Source organism: Delphinapterus leucas, chromosome 17 (genome assembly GCF_059928025.1).
Source record: "Delphinapterus leucas isolate spDelLeu-1000000601 "Yukka" chromosome 17, BTC_Dleu_Yukka2, whole genome shotgun sequence".
NCBI lineage: Eukaryota > Metazoa > Chordata > Mammalia > Artiodactyla > Monodontidae > Delphinapterus > Delphinapterus leucas.
In genome coordinates this window covers 19356889-19381713 of record NC_143145.1, presented here as the reverse complement: position 1 = coordinate 19381713, position 24825 = coordinate 19356889, and the positions used below count along the sequence as shown (strand labels likewise).

Below are 24825 nucleotides of genomic sequence, written 5' to 3'. Positions count from 1 at the left end.
GAAAAGTGTTGCATCTTGTAGTAACCTTCTACTTCTGTCTTTGTCCTCTGGATTGAAGTCACAGTTATTTCCACAACCAGCTTGGTTGGGTGGTGCCATGGAAGGAACACAGAGCTGGGAGCCAGGTAGAACTTGTTTCATATTTTGGCTCAGTCGTGAGATTTGGGGCCAGTCTCGTCATTTCTGGGTCAGGTTTGTCTGCAGTCTGGAAGATGAGCAGTGCTCTGATTTTATTGAGCAGTAAGAATTGAAGCAGGGGCTGCTGTTTTTGCCACTGTTATTTGACCAGACTAGCTGGGTAAAGACCTGCGACGTCCCTCCAAGGTGTAGTGCAGCCTTTGCATTGTTCTAGTAGCACAGACATTAGCCCAAATAAATCTGGTTTTTAATCAAACAAGTCAGTTTTCAATATAAAGGAGAAAAATTCAAATTTGTTTTCATGCACCCCAAAATAGTCATATTTCTCAAATTACCTCTTCTCTATAAAATCCCTTTCTTCCGTGTGCCTTCCTTCCCTTCAGGAATACCAACAGCAAAAGCAACAAGGAATAATAATGAAAAACCTTCTCCATACTTACTTGCAGTTGACTCTGAGTGTAATGGTTACTTACATCTTAGAAAGGACCCTCATTTGGTCTTGAAGAAACAATGCTTTCAGCAAATACCACAAATATAAAGAAAATCTTTCTAACATGCTTTGCATATTACACTATGTTTTATATGTGCAAATTGCAGACAGAAACCAAACTATCAATTTAAACAAGACATTTTCACAAGTGTTATTTATTTACAATAGTCTTCTAAGAAGACAGGTATTATTCACATTCTACCAGGAAATAAACGGTTGCTAATGGATCACACCATTAGCTCTAAATAGGTCTCAGAAGACAGATTTTCAGATTCCTAGTCCAGTAGTCTTGCTTCAGTACAGCATTGTTTTTATAGCCTGATTTCAGGCAATTTAAATAAAGGTACATTTATAACCAATGAACAAGCGTCCCACCCCTGTTCTCAGCAAGTGCACCAGTGTGACATCCTTGATCACCTTAATACTACACAGCATATCCAGCAATCCCACTCCTGGGCATATATCTGGAAAAGACAAAAACTCTAACTTGCAAAGATACATGTTCATAGCAGCAATATGTACAATAGCCAAGACATGGAAGCAACCTAAATGTGCATCGACAGATGAATGAATAAAGAAGATGTGGTATAACTTCCCTGGCGGTCCAGTGGTTAAGACTCCGAGCTTCCACTACAGGGACCATGGGTTTGATCCCTGGTCAGGAAACTAAGATCTGCATGCCGAGAGGCAAGAAAAAAAAATTATGATATCGCTTATATGTGGAATCTAAAAAAAGGGCACAAATGAACTTATCTACAAAAAGAAATAGAGTTACAGATGTAGAAAACAAACTTATGGTTACCAAGGGGTAAGGGGGGGATAAATTGGGAGATTGGGATTGACATATACATACTACTATATATAAAATAGATCACTAATAAGGACCTACTGTATACCACGGGGAACTCTACTCAATACTCTGTAATGGTGTATATAGGAAAAGAATCTAAAAAGGAGTGGATATATGTATATGTATACGTATATGTATAACTGATTCACTTTGCCGTACACCTGAAACTAACATAACATTGTAAATCAACTCTACTCCAATAAAAACTTTTAAAAATGTACAGCTGCAGATATGAAATAAATGTTAGCCATCCACCAAAAAAAATAGAATATGTGGTTTTATATATATATATATATATATACACACAATGGAATATCACTCAGCCATAAAAAAGAATGAAATATTGCCATTTGCGGCAACATGGATGGACCTAGAGATGACCATCCTAAGTGAAGTAAGTCAGACAAAGACAAATATCATATGATATCACTTATATGTGGAGTCTAATAAAATGATACAAATGAACTAATTTACAGAACAGAAATAGACTTACAGACATAGCAAACAAACTTATGGCTACTAAAGTGGGAAGGGGGGTAGGGATAAACTAGGAGTTTTGTATTAACAGATAAATACCCTATATATAAAACAGATAAACAACAAGGTCCTACGGTATAGCACAGGGGGTGACTATGTTCAATATCTTGTAATAACTTATAATGGATAAGAATCTAAAAAAGAATATATATGTGTATGTATACATATATGTATGTATAACTGAATCACTTTTCTGTACACCTGAAACATTGTAAATCAGCTATACTCCTATTAAAAAAAAATACTAGGGGCTTCCCTGGTGGCGCAGTGGTTGGGAGTCCGCCTGCCAATGCAGGGCACACGGGTTCGTGCCCCGGTCTGGGAAGATCCCACATGCCGCGGAGCGGCTGGGCCCGTGAGCCATGGCCGCTGAGCCTGCGCGTCCGGAGCCTGTGCTCCGCAACGGGAGAGGCCACAACAGTGAGAGGCCCGCGTACCAAAAAAAAAAAAAAAAAAATACTACACAGCATAGTGGATTTATAACACTCCATCCCTGGTACCTAAAAAAGGCAAATTCTTTGATCTTCAAAATAATAGTAACTTTGAGTGGCTGCTTAACTGTTGGCGGTCACAGCGAACCTCCACAAGACTGAGGACTATATCGTGCACGCCCTCATTTGAAAGATGAGACCTAGAATTATTACCACAAAGAACTAAGTTAGAACTATTTAGTTTTTCAGTATGACTGATGGGCATGTGTGTGTTTGTTACAATGTTCTTTATGCTCAGGGTATCCTAATGAGTGAGGGATGCCACTGGCACACTACACAGGCACTGATAATTAAAAAGAGATTGCTAATGAGAGTGTCATAAAGGTGTCATATGTATTTTTAACCACGTGCTACAATAATATCAGGAGCCCAACTGTATGTCAGGGCAGTGTGCTATGGGCTTTTCATATATTGTTTCATAAAATCTTAATGACAACCCTAAGAGATAAGGACTATCATTATTAAGCCAGGACAGATAAGACACAGAAGACTCAAGGAGGACCCCTGGGCATGAGCCAAAGGCTTTCACAGGGAGATAATGAGAAAATGAGGTCACAGTGGAGGTCAGGGACAAATGATAACAGGTCTTGGATACTAAGCTACAGCTTTAATATTTTATTCTGTAAACTCTGGAGAAACACTGACACGCAGGATTATTCTAGCTGTAATGTGTAGAGATGGATTGAAGGAGGAGACACGGGATAGCCAGCAAGCTAGTGCTGTAATCCAGACCCGCAGAGGTGATGGTTAGGGTGATAGGAGCAGGGAGAGGGAGGAAGGAAGGATTCAGATGATGGGGTATGTGGTGGTCCTGGAAGGGATAGATTGGGAGTTTGGGATCGACATGTACACACTGCTATATATAGATAACCAACAGGGACCTACTGCATAGCACAGGGAACTCTGCTCAATATTCTGTAATAACCTAAATGGGAAAAGAATTTGAAAAAGAAGAGATATATGTATATGTATAACTGAATCACTTTGCTGTATACCCGAAACTAACACAACATTGTTAATCAACTCTACTCCAATATAAAATAAAAATTAAGATACAAAAACAAAACAAAACAAAAAGATGTAAAAGCTGAGAGAATCAGGGCTTCTGATGCTGATGTAGAAGAAGTCGAATAAAATAAATTTATATTGATCTAGAAGTTGCTTTTTTTAAAAAAATCAACATGCGATATTAAACTGTGTGCTTTTCCTCATAAATCTGAAGTTCTAAGTGTGGAAAAACAAACTAAACGTCTTCATATCTAAAATTCTGCTGGTCCACATACTCGAGATGTTTCACGATTTGGGCACATGGTGGGCTTGTGCTGCTTAAGACCCAGGTGGCCTCAAAGATTCCAGACTACTTTTTTTTTTTTTATGATTTCACTGATTATATTTAATTTGAAAACAAGTAAATCTAGTGATATGATGACAGATCAGAACAGTAGGTGCCTCCTGGGGGTAAGAAACTGTCTTGAAAGAGACATGAGAGAACTTTTTGGGGTAATGTAGGTAATGTAAATGTTCTATTTCTTGTTTTGTGTAGTGGGCTAATGCAATTATACAACTTGCAAAATGGGGTATACAACTGTCATTGACCTGTAATTTTTGTAAGTAAATTATATTCCATTTTTTAAAGCCCTATGCAAAAGTGTTATGAATCAAAGCAAAACTTATTCAGAGGTACAGCAGTCTGTATGCTTAACTGTAGCTTCTGAAATGTTAGACAAAAAATAGAAACCCTTCTCAGACAATACACAGAAGAATGCTGAGTCATAAAAACTCAAGTGTTAACATTAAGTGAAAAAGTAAAATTGAAAATTACACATATACTGTGATTATAATTATATTAAGTATAACTGATTCACAAGCAGTGTAGTAGTTTGGGTTTTCAAAATTTCTTGATATCTATGGATTTCTGAACTCTTATTTGCTTTTTACTGCAGAATAACGCACCTACCCTGAACGATATACTAGTCATTTGAGTCATGAAAAATCAAAAAAAATTTCCTAGATTTAATGGGCCAATATTTTACATTTTAGGAAAGCAAAAGGACATATTGAATGCCTTATAGGAGCCTTAATATGTGGGGTGTGAGTGTGTGTGTGTATATGTGTGTGTATGTGTTCATTCATTCCTTCATTCAACAAAAATTTATTGAGGGATATTATGGGTCAGGCATTTTTCTACGTAATAGGATATGAACTTCTTAGCCGCTGCTCACAAAAAGCTAACAATCCCGTGAAAAACTATAGACATTATAAAGTATGTTGTAATAAGGTCATAAACAGAACACTATAGGTGTGCAGAGGAGGACCCTGATCCCAGCTGGGCATGATCAGAACAGCTTCCTGGAGGAGCAGCTGTCTGAACTGAGTCTGAATCACAAATGTAAGTTAATCAGGCATTTGAGGGGATGAGCCACTTAGAAAGTGAGGATATCCTGGACAAAGGAACAAGGCAAGATGGCTTGAGCATGTTGGAAGAATTATAAACAGTTCCTAGGATTGGGGCAAAATGTAGGAAACAGAAGTGAGTCTAGATATTAGAGGCTAGTTCATTTGGAGTATTTTCCATATAAAGAAGTTTGGGCTTGATCTTGAGGGTGAGGAAAGCCACATGATTTGAAACAAGAGTCGTGGCTTGATAAGATTTTTGCTTGAAAAGGATTTCTCTCATACTGATGGAAGTGGTAACTGGAAACAGGGAAGTGAGTTAAGAGACCCCTGAGTCATCTAGGCAGGAGATGATGAAGTTCAGAATTAAGACAGTGGCAGAGTAAATGACGGAGAAAAAGAAATATATAGGGAAGATATGAACTAGGTACACTTGATAACTTAATAGCTCTCAGGATTCTGTCTCAAGTACCTGAATGGATGGTGGTACCTTCATAAAGCAAGTTGCGTGCATGGAGGATAAGGGGAGGCAAGGTTCCTGCTGAAATTCATCTGCACATTTGAATTTGGAAATGCCTTCTCAACTACTGGTTCTGATCTCAGAAGAACCACAGGAACTAGAGACACAGCTTTGGAGATGTGAGCATCCAAGTGGTGGGCGATGCCTTGGGTAGGTGATCTATTAGCACACCGTTGAGAAATTCGCGAAGAAAAAGAAAGAGAAACACCAGTATGTAAGGGTGGGTGGAAGAAAAATAGCCCAAGAAAGAAATCAAGGAGGATGAACCAGAGATTTAGATACAGTGTGGCTTGACACAAGTCAGTGGAAGACAGAGCCAGGAAAAGTGATCAGCTTGTCAAATGCTGTAAGGGCATGAATCTGATGTGGTCCATTCAGCGGAGAAGTTGACGTAATGGTAAGAACACAGCCAGTGAATGGAAAGTATCCATTTCACAAAGAGTTACTGAACACCTACAAGAGACTAGGCACAGATGAAAAAGACAAGGATGTAAATTCTATGTCCCTTGATTTTAATAAGGGAAAACAATTCAATTTACTCACTAATACTCCAGATTCCATCTCTTTTCTTTATCTTTTCCAAAATGATCTCAGTCAACTCCAGTACTTATAGGTCCATAGTTAGCCATAACTCCAAAATCCAAAAAACTCTGAAAACAGGTTTTGTTTCTTTTTTCAAAAATCTGACCTGACCTATTAAGAGACTATTTTTAGGCTTTATTTATCTCTCAATGTGAACATTGATGTGTTTTACTGCAGAAATATTGATATAGATGATTGATTACAGCTACACTATATCCCTCTTTTGGTAATATATGGTACATGTTCTGTAATTGTTTTTCAAAAAAAAAATTGGATTCCAAAACACATATGACTTCAAGGATTTTATATGAGAAATTGTGAACATCTAGAATCATAGCACTTTATTAAAACACTTCCAAAAATATACATTTTTTTCCCTTTCCGGATTAGAAACTGCTGATGGGAGCCATATATAATATTTATTCTGAGTGTGAAACTTTCTGGCGGAAACCGAGTTATTGCACCAAACAACAGTCTATTTATCCCTTTCTATGGCAACTATCACCGCTGCTCCAGTGCACTCACCCCCAGAGTACTCAGCAGCGACTGGAGGGTGCCCCTCAGCTTGCAGAGAGATGTCCTGTCCCACAGTTGACCCTGCTCCCCCGGGCATTCTCTTTGCTTCATTCATTCTATGGCCCAGGGTCTGCTGGCTTTTTTCTGCCCTGCACCTGGGCCTGCTTCCGTTTTCTTTTCCATGAAATCTTAGTCCAGAAGAATCTTCCCATTCTCATTTGGCAAGCTTGGGATCATTACCATTTCAGAGTTGGAAGAAAACTCAGAGAGAACATAAAGTTCAATCCCTTCCTTTTAGAAACGAGGATACCGAGGTGCAGAGAAGTGAAGGGACTTGGCGCCATCAGCAAGGTAATTTATGGCAAAGCTAGGACTTCGATCCAGGCTGCTATTCCACTTTTCCAGTTCAAGGGATTCAAACATCAGATGAATGGGTGCAGAAGGTTCTAGGGTGAACATTTTTGTTTGGCTTTGTTTGTTGGAGTATTTGTTTTACTATCCAATTTTCCTCTGGAATATCACCTCCCCATCTCTATCTCTGTGGTTCAAGCAAAATTCACTCAAATCCCTAGTTCCACATAACTGGAGCCAGGCCAATCAGAGAATCACACCCTTCAAGAGCAGTGACTGGCTCAGAAATGAACTCCTGACCCAATCAGAGATCTGGGGAGTCTGGAAACTATTGCTAAAAAGTTCGTTAGGGTTTTTCCATAAGGTGTTACTGAAAAACCCAAACGAATTTTTTTTTTTTTTTTGCCGTACACGGGCCTCTCACTGTTGTGGCCTCTCCCATTGCGGAGCACACGCTCCGGAAGCGCAGGCTCAGCGGCCATGGCTCACGGGCCCAGCCGCTCCGCAGCATGTGGGATCTTTCCGGACCGGGGCATGAACCCGTGTCCCCTGCATTGGCAGGAGGACTCTCAATCACTGCGCCACCAGGGAAGCCCCCAAAAGAATTTTTTGGCCAACCCAATATAACTGAGAAAGGGGCATGTGTGTGTCTCTTTAATCCCCCATTGGACATCAGTGGAACCTAGGAACACGTGGCTTCAAGCTACTTAAAGCCAGCTCGATATCACAAGAAACCAAGAGAGGAAGCCGAAGCTTAGAGGTGGAAGGACACAGAGTTCTGATGACATTGCTTGTCTCTAAATTCTCCCCTGCCTGAAACCCCCTTTACCTCTGACTTTTTCAGTTGTATAAGGTAATTAATTTCTTCTTCTGTTTAAGCCCAGTCTGGGTGGATTATCTGTCACTTGCAATGTAGAATGCCTTAACCAATAAAATGACCTTTTACAAAGTCTCTCCAAACACTGTCCGTTTATGATTTGATAATTTTTTTCTAAAGGTCTGGTATTTCTGGAATCTCTGAAATTCAATAACCCACTGAACTGAGGTAAAGTGAGAAATATGCAGAGTGAAACTCTTGCATCTCGATAACATGTTATAGTTTTCTACTCTACATAAAAGACACCATTGCTCATTTTACCAAAGTCTGATTTTCTCATTAAACCATGAATGTGTGAATCTATTTGCCTAATTTGAAACTTACACAAGCACCATCACTTTTTATGTTGCAAACTGAACTCTAGCAACAGGCTTTTCTGTTTGTTTATAAAAATCATAATTTCCTGTTCTTAAGAACAAAGAGAGCTAAAAGGGCTTTTAAAAGTTAAGTAATTGTTTTTCAAACTACATGTCTCAAGAGGTTTCTTAAACTTCAAACCACTGTAAAAGAATGCTATGCTAAATGTAAATGAATCAGAACCTTCCAGATTAAATTTGCCTTCAACTCCATATGAGTTTATAAACCAAAGAGAAACATTTTGATTTCTAAGAAACCCCATGGGAAGATGGATAAAATGTAACTTGTTTGTCTACACTACATTAGGACATTTTTATTGAATAATTATCTTAATTGCATATGGAAAGTGTCTCCCCACGGCCTCCCAAACAGGAGTTTTCCTGAGTAAAATCAACAGAGGAAGGTCTGAATTAGAGAAGACAACTCATATACCACTGCTCAGATGGGGTGAGCCAAAGGTTATAAGGCAGTTTCAGGTTTAGGAGAAAAGGACATGGGTTACTTAAAGACATCAATAGTAACTGAAGAAAAGGGACTTCACCCCTCCCATTCAGTTGCCTGCTCATTTCTATTGTCACTCCTGGTTTTGGCCACTTGCTTCTCCAACTTTACTCCATGCCACTCTCTGATTTTTAGTCCTATTTAGCTATATATCATCCCCCTTTCTGTATCTTGAACTTGTCAAGCTCTTTCATACCTCAGAGCTTTGCATTAGCCATTCCTGCTGCCCAAAAGACTTTTTCCATGTCTCTTTGCAAATTTGTCCATATGCTATTCTCAGAATGACCTCTGCTCATCCCATCTCACATAGCCCATACCCCATCATTCTCTCTTATATCATCCTGTTAACATTCTATGTAGCTGTTATAACGATTATACGTACCTTATTTATTTATTTGTTTTACTGTCTCTACTGTTAGAATATAAACACCTAAAATGCAGACATAATTTTCTTTTTGTTCACTTCTGTATCTCCAAAGCCTTGAATAGTGCCTGCCACGTAATGTACAAACAGTAAATATTTGTGGCAGGGTAAAGGAATGAAGGATGAAACTGAACAAATATGCCTCTTTTCCATCTTTCTCCAAAAACATTTCCCATTCACCTAAAGAATTGTTTGTAGAGGGGAAGGGTTACTGTACTTAAACATTAGCTAACATAGATAGGTTAGAAGGAAGAAGACTTTTCTTTACCTGTTTAGCTTCCATTAAGTTCCATTAAGAAACGCAGCATGTACCATGATCTCTTGTCTCACAGCCTAATCTAAAAAGATTAAAACATCATAGTGAATTCTTCCAACAATGACCACGTACTGTCCAATTACCTCTACAAATTAGGAAAAATCAAATATCTAGAGTTCTAGTCTACTAGAATGAGTTCTGTGATTTTCCCCCTGGACTTTCACTTAGGGATGAACCAGTTGTAAGTTTACCCCTAGGTTTGAGGACAAATAACAGTGGCCCAGAGGAGCAGTGACTCAGTAGCAATGGAAAACAGGAAAGGTATCATGCTGGATATTGTCCATGATGAGGTCAATCATTTTTAAAACATATTAACTGACTTTTCCATCTATGTGCACTCACAAAATAAATTCAGCCTAAACCACAATACATTGTTTCATTTGACTTTGTGATAACTCGAAGGACAAATGTAATAGTATTTCGTATGCCCATTTTCCATAGGAGAAACTAACCTCTCCTAGGGTCCCAAGCCGGGAATCCTGATGACTTACAACAAGGTTCCTACTAAGAGACCAGAACACTAATGATATCTGGAAGCCAAATGAAAAGAAAAGCCTAAAAGAAAGAGATAATAAGGAGCTATTCTTTCTATTTCTCATATATTAATTAAAAATCTAGGGCTTCCCTGGTGGCGCAGTGGTTGAGAGTCCGCCTACCGATGCAGGGGACGCGGGTTCGTGCCCCGGTCCAGGAAGATCCCACATGCCGCGGAACGGCTGGCCCGTGGGCCAAGGCCGCTGAGCCTGCGCGTCCGGAAACCTGTGCTCCGCAACGGGAGAGGCCGCAACAGTGAGAGGCCCGCATACCGCAAAAAAAAAAAAAAAAAAAAAAAATCTATAACTTACTGTGTGTAAAGTTTATGCCAGCTTTGGTGGGTGATATAAGAGCATGTAAGACAAAAATTTCCTGACCAGGAGCTGTCAGCCTAGTTGGTAAGATCAGGCAGACAGGCATGCATAAAAAATTTTATAACACTACAGAGCATAATTGTATACTGTAGAAAGAGTCAGATCATCGGTGTTAAAGGAATTGGGAGGAGGTGAGAAAGAAGGGTGCCAACTCCAGACTAGAGTAGAAAATGAAAGCACTTCATGGAGAAGGAGGATATTCGCTCAGTAGAATCAACTCAGACGCAAAACTTTGATGGGTAAAGTCTCAGCATAAAACACAGTGACAAGGGGAAATTGTGCCATGCTTCAGGAAAGGAACTGACTTGGACAAAAGTCCACCTTGGTGGAGAGGAACTGGGTTATAAAGGACACTGAAGCCAAACGACAGAGGTCAAGGTTCCCAAGGGGTGAGCTTAGAGGAAAACGTGTATACAGAAAAGGAAGGGGAAAGCGAGAAAAAGGAAAAGCCATTGACAAGGAATGAAGGAAAGAGAGAAGGGGTGGAAAAAAGGAGAAGGGAAAAGGAAGGCAGGTTTATGATGGAGGGTGAAGCTGATTTTTAGAAACCGCCATCTTTCTTCCAAGACACCATGGACAGGTGACTGAACTGTTCTAAACCAAAACCAAAAACACGGGGACAGGTGACTGAACTGTTTTAGGAAACCCTGAGTACACAGCTACCATGTTCATAGGTCACACTTCTTAAGTGTGTAGCCTTCAAGGCATATGATTTTAGGTTAGAGCCTGGTGGAGTTTTTGTTGTTGTCATTGTTCTAATCGATACATGCATTCTTCAAGCAACTATAAATCTTAAACATATTTTCCAGTAAATCAGGCTGTTCTTGGAGACATCTACTTGTGTGTATCTCGGCATTAAAGGAATGCAAAGTGGGGGTAGAGGCACCAGCAAACTGGGAATAGGATTAGAACCACCTAATTTGGAAAAATGGAGAGCTGACCATAGGAGGTGGACCTGGGCAGTGTGCTCTGGAGATGAAGGGATTGGTTACCAGGGAAAGGGAAATCATTTATTGAGGGCCTCACAGGATGAGTGCTGGGTGAACTTGTTCAAGATCACATGTGAAGTGGTAAGTCCAGTCTAAGTCTTAGTATTTGAGGAATCCATTACTTCCTGCTCACTCCCACCGCCATCATCTTGTTCAACTCACGATCAGCTCTTGCCAGGATTTCTACAACTTTTCACTAAACAGTATTCCTGACTCCAGTCCTGTCGCTCTTCAATCTGTTCTCTATTCTGCAGCCAGAGTGAAATTGTCAAACCAGAAATCAGATCACTTCACTGTTCTTCTGAAACCCTTTAAGGACAACGTGTCTTTCACTGACCAAAAGGGCAGACTTCTTGACATTAGCTAGAAGTGGGCCAATCATACAATGTATTACCCAACCATAACATATATCATTTTTGAGAGTGAAAGGAGAGTCTATTAAAATTCATCTGGGGCAACAGGCGTGAGCCAGGTTTGCCCCAGGTGAATTGTCACATCGAGTCACTCCACTATAGAGCTTTTCATGACATATTCTTTTTTTTTTTTTTTTTTTTTTTTGCGGTACGTGGGCCTCTCACTGTTGCGGCTTCTCCTGTTGCGGAGCACAGGCTCCGGACGCGCAGGCTCAGCGGCCATGGCTCACGGGCCCAGCCGCTCCACGGCATGTGGGATATTCCCGGACCGGGACACGAACCCGCGTCCCCTGCATCGGCAGGCGGACGCTCAACCACTGCGCCACCAGGGAAGCCCCATGACTTATTCTTAACTCTCCAGTCTTACCCTTCACCAATTTCCTCATGGCCTTCTTGTATTCCTGCTGTATTAAGCTACTGGAAATCTCTCCATCATGTTCTTTTTACTTCTGGGGTCTTGGCATACACTTTTTCATCATCTCACCCCTCTTTACCAATTTTTCTTCACCCATTTAATTGCTACTGTCGTTTAAAACCCAAGCCAGAATTTGCTTCCCCTGAGCAATTTTCCCCAACTCCTCAAGGCTGGATTCAGTACTGCTTTTTATGGGTTCCATTTCACCATGTGCATGCCCCTAACATTAAAACGTAATAGACTACAGCAAAATCGCCTATTTTCTTCTACATCTTCTCTAACTGGATGCCCTTTTAGACCGTGATTATATATTACTGTAATTATACACCTGGCACATAGTTCTATTGCTAACATACAGTAGATGTTTATATAGGGAGATTTAATAAACATACATTGAATGGACAGATGGGTGGATAGATAAATGAAAAGATGAATAAATAAAAGATATTTTCCAAACTTATAAACCTCTAGTATGATTCTGTCTTTGTATCCTTCAAGGCAATGCTTTCCTAGCCTGGCTATGCATCACTGAATTGGGGTATCAAATATTGGGGCTAAAGGATCTGTATTTTTAGCAAGATTGCTGGGTGATTCTTATGCAACCTTAGTCCAGTTGGTCTGGATTTAAGAAACTACATCTCTGCAATGAGCATCTCATAGATTTTATTCATTCCTAAGCTCTTTGTTTTGATGGAAGGAAATTTTAACCTTTAATTTGAAAATTAGAAGGAATTTGCCTTAAAGTTATTAGGTTGCAACCTCTGTAGTCTCAGAGTCCTTGGTACACTAATGTAGTTTTCTTAGAAGAGTTTGGTGTACCCAATTGACATAAAATGAACAAAGGTAGGTCTATTCAGATACATATCCTAGGGTTCCCACTCTGAATATTCATCTCTTCAATCTGGAGCTAGGTCCTACTGGCTTACTCCTAAGGTCAACATATTTTAAGATAAGAAAGAGTCCTTAGAATAAGTCAGCAGCTAAGAGTGGGAAGAAGGTAAGGGTTCTCCTTGGGGAATACACTAGCTGAATTTTTTTAAATCGCCATATTTCCTATCTATGGCATTTGAAAAATATTGGCTGTACTAAAAAGTTTTAAGTTTATGGCAGGTTACTAGGGCTTTCTCAGTGTAGCCTGATCCAACTATTCTCTTTGAAATAGTGCCTATAATATAGCGCACTTCACCAAAGGAAAGAAAAATAGCTTGTCTCCTTGAGAACAAGAACAAACAGCTTCAAACACGAATGGAAAGCCTACTTTCTGAGTAGAGGTACTGAGCTGTACAGAGCAAGTGACCAGCAAATCCATAACCTATCTCCGTCCCTCATTCAACGGCAGCTGGGAGACAAGGTGGAACAAGACGTCTCTGCTGACTACTCAGAATCATGAGTCTCTGGTTTATCAACCTGCAGATAAGAAATCTCAAAAAAGGGAGAGTGGGTGGAACTCTTAATGACGGCAGGAAAATGAAGGTCAGAGGACAGACTACACCACCTCTCCGGCTGCCAGTTTGTTGTAAGTGTCGGATGAAACACTCTAGATCTGGGCTCAGTATTTTATCCCTTCATAAAAATAAGCCTTACAATACTTGCCCAACACGCCAGGCCTAATTACAAGAATTCAATGCCATAAAATGCTTTGCATTCCTTGGTGAAAGTGCTATATCAAAGCTCAAGATACCAGCCTGGGTTTGTTTTGTTCTTGGGATTCAAATTTTGAGATTAAGAATCTGACATGATTATTTTTAAAAAACCTCTCATACAAGGCTAAAGATAGAGAAATAACCGTCTGAGGCTTTGGTGATTTCACCCATAAGCACTTGGGTGTATCATGAGCAAGGATAATGACAGGCTTTGTGTCTCCGTGTAGCAGGAAATTTGTTGTGTATAAATCAAAAGGGTCTCACTGTAGAGTATAAACTAGAGGGCAACTGAAACGTGAGAAGCTGTACATCAGAGGAGGAAGCATGGGTGGAAGTTAGAAAACACAGATGAGTGCATGTAAGTGGAAATTCTAGGCTAGAAAAGGGAAAAATGCTGATGTAGAGAATCTGAAAGAGATTATAGGTATTTAAAGATGTTAGGCAAAAGATCTTATTCATCGGTCTAATTAAAAAGACTTACTAAGCAGGTATCTTTTTCTTTCTCTTTTGAAACAATTTTAGATGTACAGAATAGTTACAAAAATAGTAGAGCAAATTCTCATATACCTGTCACCCAGCTTCTTCTAATGCTAATATCTTTCATAACTATAGTACAATTATTGAAACCAGGAAATTAACACTGCTACCATACTATTAACTAACCTACAGACTTTATTTAAATGTCCTTGGTTTTCCCACAGTGTCCTTTTTCTGCTGTAGGATCCAATTTAGGATCTCATATTGAAATTCACTGTCAATCTCCTTCTCTAATCTATGACAGTCTTTCTTTCCTTTCATTACCTTGTCACCTTCAAAGAGTACTGGTCACTTATTTTCTAGAATACCCTTCAATTTGAGTTTGTCTAATATTTCCCCATGTTAGACATGAAAGATAGAGAGTATTCATTTTGGGCAAGGATGTCACAGAAGTGATGCTGTGTCCTTCTCAATGCGTCAGATGGGGTACATTATATTGATATGTCTGACTACTGGTGATATATAAACTTTGATGAATTGGTTACCATGGTGTCTTTCAGGTCTGTAAAGTTACTCTTTTCCCCACTGTAATTAATGAATCGATTATGAAGAAAGACTGTGAGATAACGCAAATATCCTTTTCTTTAAAAAAAAAAAACAACTTTGCATTTTTAGAGCTGCTTTAGGCTCACAGCAAAACAGAGATTTCCCATCTACCCCCGCCCCCCGCCACACACACACATGCATAGTCTCTCCCACTGTCAACATCTCCACTAGAGTGGGACTTTTGTTACAGTCAATGAACCTACACTGACACATCTTAATCACCCAATATCCATTAGGGTTCACTCTTGGTGTTGTACATTCAATGGGTTTGGACGAACATATAATGACATGTGTCTAACATTGTAGTATTACACAGACTATGTTCACTGCCCTAAACTTCCAGCATGCTCCACCGATTCATCCTTCCTCCACCTACCCCCTGACAACCACCGATCTTTTTACTGTCTCCGTAGTCTTGCCTTTCGCAGAATATAGTTGGAATCATGTAGTGTGTAACCTTTTCAGACTGGCTTCTTTCACTTACTAATATGCAGTTAATGTTCCTCCTTGTCTTTTCATGGCTTGATAGCTCATTTCTTCTTAGTACTGAATAATATTACATTGTCTTGATATACCACAGATTATTTATCTAGTCACCTACTGAAGGACATCTTGGTTGTTTCCAAGTTTTGGCAATTGTTAATAAAGCTGCTATAAACATTAGCGTGTAGGGTTTTGTGTGGACATGAGTTTTCAACTTCTTTGGGTAAATACCAAGGAGGGTGGTTACTGGATCATAGGGTAATAATATGTTTAGTTTTGTAAGAAACTTCAGGACTGTCTTCCAAGATGGCTCTACCATTTTGCATTCCTACCAGCAGTGAATGAGAGTTTCTGTTGCTCAACATCATCACCATCATTTGGTGTTGTTAGTGTTCCAGATTTGGGGCATTTTAATAGATATGCAGAGATATCTCACTGTTATTTTAATATACATTTTCCTGATTACATATGCTGTGGAGTATCTTTTCATACAAATATCTTTTTTATTATATACATTTGCCTACTAATTTTAGCATTTATCAAGGGTTCTTATCTGTAAAATTATTGCTATTGTCGTCTAAAGATAATTTTTCTATTTCCCTCATTTCTTCTACTTTAATAATTGGTATCATACTCTTCCCTGTTCAAATAACTGGTGTGGTTTCTGTCTCCTGGCTAGACTAGTTGATTTACCTCTGCACGTGGTGTGGCCCAGACTTCTCACAAGATGCGTTCCTAGAGAGAATGACTCAGGACTCATTCCTAGCTTAGTTTGTCTTCCCTGTATACGTCTATCCTTCAGTTATCTCATCCAGGACTGTGGTTTAAAATACCATCCATATGCTCATTCCCAAATTGCACCCCGGACTCATGCCCTACTGATCTTCAACTCACCATCTCCACCTAATAGATTTTTCAAACAAAGCTCTTCATTTCCCACATCCAAAAATAAATTATTTAAAGAAGGCACCACTAGCTGTTGAAGCTGAAGGAAGAGAAGTCATTCCTCGTTGTTCTCTTTTCCTTCATTTACCCTCCCTTGATTCCAACTCATAAACAAATTCGTTCCCTTTTCCCTCCAAAGTGCATTGCAAAGCCACCCACTTTCCTCCGTTTCAAGTGCCACCACCCTAATCTAAGTGATAATCATCTCTCATCTGACACCCCAGTATTCTTAACCACCTCTAATGTTTTCTTTATATACCAGTCAGAATAAACATTTAAAAACCTAAATCAGATCATGGCACATCCTGCTTAAAATCCCTCAACGATGTTCTATCGCAACTAGAATAATTCCAAATCCTTTAGCCCAGGCTTCAAGAACCCAAACCATCTGATTCATGGCTACTCCTTTAAACTCATCTGAGGCTTCTTCTCATCACTCTGCTCCAAGCACACCACCCCTCTTTTAAATTCCTAAAACACCTAAAGTCCTTTCTTTCCTCTGGATTTCCAGAGGTTGTTCCCTGCCTGTGACGCTCTTTCTCTGCCAGAGCACATGGTTCAGGCCTCCTTCAGATGTCACTCCCTCCAATCTCCCTAAATACGTTTTCACTTTGCTCTGTGTTTCCTCCTTAGCAGGATTGATCACAGTTTTCAATTAACTCAGTTTTGAGAGTCTACTTACTCGTTTATGGAATGTGAGCACCATTTATCAATTCCACAAATACTTCCTAAGTTCTTACTATGTTTCTGATATTTTTCTGGGCACTAGAATACAATGATCAATGCCCTGCCTCCTTGGAGACTGCATTTGATGTAGATAGTCAACCAATATCAGAGTGTAACAAGGAAAATCCAATTTTATTTAATTCCAAGTAAAAACAAATAGCAGGGCCTAAATCTGAAAGGAAAGTGTCCATCTTGCTTAGATTGCTAAGGCTCTTTGATAAGTTTTAACTTTGAGCAATAACTGAAGGGGCTCTGGTAGACAGAGAATCATCCACGTGAAGAGACTGAACTTTTGTCTCTTATGCAGATGCCATCAGAAATCTCCTTCTATTTGCCTAGTAAGATTGTATTATAGGCTGTTTTTTGTAGGCAAAAAAATATATCTTTTCTCACTTAGATTAACAGTCTTTTCTTGGTTCCTAAGGTAACCCTCCTACATTCTTGGTGGGAATGTAAATTGGTACCACCACGAAGGAGAACAATATGGAGGCTCCTCAAAAAACTAAGAACAGAACTACCATATGATCCAGCAATCCCATTCCTGGGCATACATACAGAGAAAACCATAATTCAAAAAGATACGTGCACCCCCGTGTTCCCTGCAGCACTATTTACAATAGCCAGGACATGGAAGTAACTAAATGTCCATCAACAGAAGAATGGATAAAGAAGATGTGGTACGTATAACAATGTAATATTACTCGGTCATAAAAAAGAATGAAATAATGCCATTTGTAGCAACATGGATGAACATAGAGATTATCATACTAAGTGATGTAAGTCAGACAAAGAAAGGCAAATATCATATGATATCACTTATTCATGGAATCTTAAAAAATGATGTAAATGAATTTGTTTACAAAACAGTAACAGATTCACAAACTTTGAAAACAATTTCATGGTTACCAAAGGGGAAACAGTGGGGAGGAGTAAATGAGGAGTTTGGGATTAACATATACACACTACTATGTATAAAATAGATAATCAACAAGGACCCACTGTACAGCACAAGGAACTCCACTCAATATTCTGTAATAACCTGTATGGGAAAAAAATCTGAAAAAGAATGGATATATGTATATGACTAACTGAATCACATTGCTATAAACCTGAAACTAACACAACATTGTAAATCAACTGTACTCCAATATAAAATAAAAATGAAATTTAAAAGAAACAAACAAAAAAACCCCAAAACAAAACAAACAAAATATGTGACTTAGAGTAAAAAATAATCTCCTTATATGCTTTATATGTTGCAATTTTGTCCAGAAGGAAAGCTCAATGACTTGGGAATTATTTCACCATATGAAGCACTTACAATGGCAAAGCTCAAAAGAGAATAGCTTCCTCTTTCTTTGACCTGAATTGAAAGTGAGAATCTATTTAGTATTGCAAAGGCTGAACGTATGGACCTTAGCTGCGAGGTCTAAGAAACTGCTGTCATGTAAAATAAGTCAAACTTTTAAAATTTGACTACTGGTACTTTGAATGATAAAATTAAATTTGGAAATTTTAATATTTATTCTTGTGTCCTGGAAATTCAGTCCATTAGTCTTCAGCTTCAGTTCTGGCCAAACATGGATTTTAACCCTTGGTCACTTAGCATTCAGCCAAAATGTGTATTTGGGGACCCTATCCCATGTGTTTCATGGGCTTATCCAGGAGGGTCTGCCATGTAATATGGTTTGCACTCTGGTGAATAATCAGGAAAGAGCAAGATTCTTGACAAGAAAGTTCATGTATTTAATTAGCATAATAATCACTCCATGATATCTGAAATACGTCTAAGAAAACCAACTGGGGAAGAAAAAACACAGAGAAAGCCCCTGTGTCGAGCTGAGGTTCGAGTCAATTCTACTCACAGATAGATGGAAGGGGGGGCTGACTAATAGAGGGCCCTGGAGGAGGGTTTGGCCTTGGGTAAGAGACAGGTCACTTCCCTCCAGTTACTGAGAGAACAGAGTGATGGACTAGTTCTTGTTTTATCATGTTTTGTTTGGTTTCCATTTCGAGATTGAATACATTTGAAGCTGGGTTTCGTGTTTTGAGGACTGATCTGTTTCCAGTTGACCCTCACATCCAGGGTGTGGCCTTGTAAGGCTCCGAATTCCAATTATTGCCCTGCCAGCCCTATGTTTAGCCCAAATCTCTGCTCACCTCCTCAACCCCTCTCCCGCTTTCAAATTTACAAATGCCTTGGAAAAAAAAGGGGGTGCCCAATGTTCCTCCCTTGCATCTTGGACCCACGAATCTTGGCAGTCTTAAAAACACTCAGATACCTTCAAATATTTTTTTTCTTTTCTTTATTCAACTATTCTCAGAGAAAGGTTTGATCTGATACAGCTAGCCAGTTAGTTTGTAGCAGTCTAACAGTGTATTTTCCCCATATTACATATAATTCTCTCCACAAACGCATAGGCAAAGATTCTGATCTGGGATCACGTATAACTTTTTAACAACCCATGGGAGATTCTGAATGGCACCACTCTCCATCTTCATCCTCCTCCATTGATGGTCTCGGGTTCAGAGACTCATTTCAAGAAGCAGCCTGGGACTCAGACATTGGCAGAGGCCTAATAGCCTTCACAGCAGCTAAACTTCCCCCAATCTCTATCACCTTCTCTTTAGACCCCAAAAGTCGGTGGATCCCACTGGACACCTGAGAGTAATTATTTCCAGGTAAAGCCAGGTTTTAAAAGAGCCCTTAAAATGCAGGAGAATTTTTTTTACATTAAATAATTTAATTTTTCTTTCTGTTTCCCAAAAATCTCCAAGAGAAGTTTCACATTTCCCTGTGTAGTTTATACATTAACTCATCTGCCTCAGAGTGTTTTGCCTAGAGGGCAAAATAGATATTCTTGGATTTGCAAAAACACATGCCTCCAGCATCACCAAGTCGGAAAACACCCTGCTATCCCATGGCACCCGACAGGTGACTGGAATACGTGCATCAATTGTTCTGATACATTCAGAAAGGAAGGACATGGCCTCAGGAAGAGTTCAAATAGCCACTTACCAAATTGGAAAATAAACCTTTCATCTGAAAGACACAGATTACAACTTCTAGCTTCCCAGAATTTTTCTAAGTGACCACAAAATAAGAATTATTGGAAAATATGGTTTTTTTAAACATACGTTGAGAAAATCCCCTGAAACCTTATCAAAAATACATACTTGTATTATCCTGAACTCTATACCTGGAGATCTCCTGTCTTAATGCAAGAAGCTAAGGAAAAGGCAAAGCAAAGCACTCATTCCCCCAAAGAGCTGTGCTGCTTGCGGGCATGGGGTGAGGGGTTCCATTCAGCTCATGTTTTATGCTAGTGTGTCAAATACCACCCCCTGGAATAAAACCTCAGATGGAAGGTGATCACCATAAACCCTTTCTCTGAGATTTAAATAAGCCAATTACTGAATCCAAGGACTTAAGCCTGCTTTTCTAAGACAAAAAAAAAAGTCATGTTGACTTAAATTTCACAGCGTGACACAGAAAGAAGCCTTTTCAACTGAAAGTCTGAAATACACAGCATCCATGAAAAATATCTGTAAAATTCTCTTTCAAAATAATCCATAGTTTTTTTCACGACACTGCACACATCAGAGGAAATCTAGACAAGGACATGATTGTAACTAAGACCATCTATTGCTGGAAAATATCCTTACTTTTATAATACACATAGAAGATCTCTATTTCCCAATTTTCTACAATAGCATTATTTTACATTTACGCCAAGAAAAGTTATATTTAAAAACCTTTTAAAGCTTTGAGCTATTCATCTTGGCTCTGGGCTAACGGGTCCTATTGGGTCAGAGTGAGCTTGGCAAGCTTGACTGAGAAAAGCATTTATCATCGAGTTATCATTTGAAGCTCTGCCGTGTCCTGCTCAGCATTGACAGGACATCCACTGTGAGTTCATTGCTTGTCCAAAACTTAAAAATGTGTGATAAGCTCACCTATCAACAGGGCTACTCTTCCTGGTCTCTCGAAGTAGAAGAGAGCTTGGACTCTAGCCTACTGGATTCTCAACAAAAGAACGAAGTCCGAGAACTCAGTCTCTGCTTTGTCATCATTGCAGAAAAGAGCTCATTCCAAAATGATCTAGATGCATATTATCCATAATGTGGATTAACCTGGATCCAGTCCATACCTAGGAGCCAACTGGATGATGTAACTCCAAGGGTATCGGGCAAAAACGTGTTTCCAGGAGGTTATCATTCATATTAGTCATCCCTTTGTGTTATCCTAAGGTGGCTCCTAGCTGACATTCAACCATGTTTGCGCATATAAGAAGGGCTTTATTTACATGCACCATCTCATTTCTCTTCACAAAACCCCTATGAAATCAGGCACTTATTATTATTGCCATTTTTAATGAGGAAATTGAGAATTAGAAAGATTAAGTAACTTCCCAAGGCTACAGAGTTAGTGTATGGAAAACTGAAACTCAAACTAAGGTCTGGCCTGACTCCCATGATCCACATTCATAACCATCTTGCTTTACTGCCTCTTCCCGTGGCCCCTAGGAAATTTCAGGAAAGGCAGTAAAAATAAATAAGTGTGTGAGCTACTGAATGACGTTGACAAATTACTTAACCTGAGTCTGAGTTGCCTTAGTCGTGAAATTGGCATAGTAACAATTCTTATTTCAAAGGGCCGTTGTGATCATTAAAATGCGATGACGTACACAAAGTGTTTATGACACAGCCTAGCACACAGAATGTTAGATACAAAAAATGTTAGATACAATTTTTTTTGCTGCAAAGATTAGCTCATTAACCCATTCTTACCACTTGTAATATAAAAACTCTTACAAAATACAATTTAAGTATTAGAGACATCGTTGCTGTTTGCCACTAATCTATTCAGGGCCAAAATATAACTAGTTCTATGAAAAATCCTGAGTAATGCTAACTGGACTTCTGTTTAGTCCACCTTTCTCCACTGGGTCTTTATGGAACATGGGAAACTTCATTACTTTCCTTATCAAAGTCTAGACATACTCTGTCAAGGCTATTCATTTTCATGATGAGCCTAACCCGTATAGAAAACTCATTAAAAAATAAAGAGAAAGGAAAAGAAAGACATGAGGATAGCTTTCTCTGTATAGGGTGGAAAAACACTTCAGGCTTCTCTAAATTAATACATCCAAAGCTTAATCCCTTATCCTTGCTTAGAAATTGGTTGTTCTTCTTTCCTTCTGTCACACTGAATGATATCACCATCACCCGGGCACTCGGACTAGGAACAGGGAAGTCTCAAAGTTTGCTTTTTGTTCTTTATCTTAAATATAGATAATGAAAAATTTCAAGCATATTTATAATGAGAGAATAAGAAACACTATGTACCAACCACCATTCAAATTTGCCAAATATTAATATTTTGCAATATTCTCTTCAGATATTTTTTTCTAATTTTTTCAAAAAAATACATTATAGATACAATAAAGTTTTCTGTGTAAAATTCCTGACTTCATTCTTTTCTCATCTTTCCATCGAGATAATTATTATCCTGAAATGTTGTTTATCACTGTATGCTTTATAAATTTTGCTACACGTTGATGTCGATAAATAAGACACTTTATTATTTTGCATGTTGTGCAAAAGGCATCATACCATATGTATCTTTCAACATTTTTTAAACTTTATATTGCATTTTCCCTATTTTAAATTTTGGAAAATCTTTTATGTACGTGTGTATATTTGATTCTTTTCCTTTACCAGTTTTTAAAATAATGAGTTTGTTTTCTTGCACCCTCCAAAAGTGACCAATGATATATTTTTAAATACCTTTATAAACTCATGTACCATATTTGGTGCTTTCATTAATTGCAGATATCCTCTTTGATGCTTAGATTGATATCATACTCTTAGGCACCATTGATGGAAGAAAAAACAAAATAATTGACTCAAGTCAGCCAGTTAACAACTTAAAGCATGGTGTGAACGTCAGAAGGCCTCTTTAATGGCACTTAAGAGAAGCAGAACTTCAGAGAAGCCTGAATTAGCAGCCCCGACAAGCTTCTAACCAAAGTCAGAGGCCTGATTAGAAAAGAGTCAGACCCAAAGATTTAGGATAGGGCAACAGGGTATATGTACTTGAGAATATTCCCTGGAGCCCTCTGTGTCTGCATCAATGGCTATTTCTTTTTGCTAGAAGACAGCACTCAGCTCCCCTATCGGCCCCCCAACTGCCCTCCCCTTCCTGCCTGAAGGCTATGCAAAGGCCTCAACCAGTACCTTTCAGGATCTGCCTCCACCTCCCCTACTGACCATTAGGGCAATAACTAAGTTCAAGTATCAGCGTTGCATACTTGTGCTGCCATGCTAAGGTAGGGAAAAGATTGATTATTCACCAAAAGAGACTACAGAACTTGGCTACTTTGAACCAGCAAGAAATGAGAAAGCATGTCTGGGAGAGAACATTGAGGTACTGAAGAGCAGTGACAAGGGAGAGGGTGTGTAGAATAATACGACAGTGGATAAGGTATTCTGTAAATCCATGGATGGAAGTTTCGGCAGAAACATTGCAAACAGAAAAGACAAATCCAAATCCAGAGTGACTTTTCCAGCAAAAACAATGAGCTATCCCTTCTATGATGAGAGTGGCCTAGTGTAATTAACCTGCCACCAGGTAGCTAGCTGGGTGATCACTCCAGGGAATGATGTCCCAAATGACTCTCTCTTGCTTAATTTGGGTTTCTACTCAATGCAGGTCTTTGCCCTGGAAGCAGGTATATCCTGATCAATTTCAGAACTTCATAAGACCCAGGCTGCCCCAGCATCATCTGATCTCTCTTTGGTCCTCATTCCCCCATGAACTGGAGTCTATGTGGCCTCCTCCCAGTTTTAGCCACTTATTTCTAACAGGGTCTCCCAAGAAGGCCCTGTCTCTGGAAATGACTACTTGTTAGTGATTTCTGAGTGCTTCAGGTCAAGGGGTTTCAGATATTCCATTTTTTCTTTTTTTTATTCTCCACTTTTTTAGTATCACATGAGGTATTTTGGGTTTTGCTAGTTTGGCCCCATTTATATTTTGAAATTCATGAGGATACTTTGTTATCTAATTTGGTTGAAGATGTTTTCTGTGGTTTTTTGGTGGTTGCTTTGTTTATTTTCATTTAATTCAAGGAGCTTTAAAAAATACTCCCCTGACACCACCACCTTTCTTATATTGTACTATATCATATCATATTATATTATTATATTATATTAAATTTGTTCATATTAATACAGGGAGTTCAGGTTTGTTACTTTCTGTTCTTGTGAGATGTTTTATTTATTTATGTATTTATTTATCTATTCTCCAATTGAGTGACAATTATTTTCCAAATAGTCACATTGTAAACAATACTGCAATAAAAAATTTTAAATATGTATATGTATATATATTTTCTTTGCACAAATGAGAGTTTCCCTAGTGTTTTAAACTAAACATGTTTAAATGTTTAAACTAAACGGAATTTAGGATAGGCACACTTTCAAGTTTGTAAATATCCCAAATTGCCTACAAAGATGTTCTATATCAATTTACATCCTAAGCAGTATCAGTCAGCGTTCAACAAGAGACATAAACCAGGGAATTCCCTGGTGGTCCAGTGGTTAGGACTCCGCACTTCCACTGCAGGGGGGCCTGGTCAGGGAACTAAGATCCTGCAAGCCGCATGGCCAAAAAAAAAAAAAAAAAGAGAGACACCCAGTGGGAGACATATATTAAGGGATTTGTTGAAAGGAATTGGCCTATGCTATTGTTAGGGCCTAGTTAGGTAAATCCAAAATCCATAGAGTAGACCATCAGAAAGGAAGAACTGAACTCTTGGACACAAGCTACACCTGCAGTAGACAGGCAGAATTTCTTCTTTTTCCAGGGAAACCT

At 39.0% G+C, this 24825-nt stretch overlaps 1 protein-coding gene across 3 annotated transcripts in view; it reads left to right on the top strand.

Moving 5' to 3' along the window:
- MAL2 (mal, T cell differentiation protein 2) overlaps nt 1-24583 on the top strand; it is a 63527-nt gene extending 38944 nt beyond the window's left edge. The window contains exon 4 of one of the 3 annotated variants that reach the window (XM_089898796.1): nt 17374-24583. In XM_089898796.1, coding sequence (XP_089754922.1) covers nt 17374-17586 — 213 coding nt within the window. In that variant the 3' untranslated portion in view covers nt 17587-24583. The remainder of the gene's footprint in view (nt 1-17373) is intronic. The other 2 variants (XM_089898792.1, XM_089898793.1) reach the window with 2 other exon arrangements.
- Nucleotides 24584-24825: the final 242 nt, after the last annotated feature.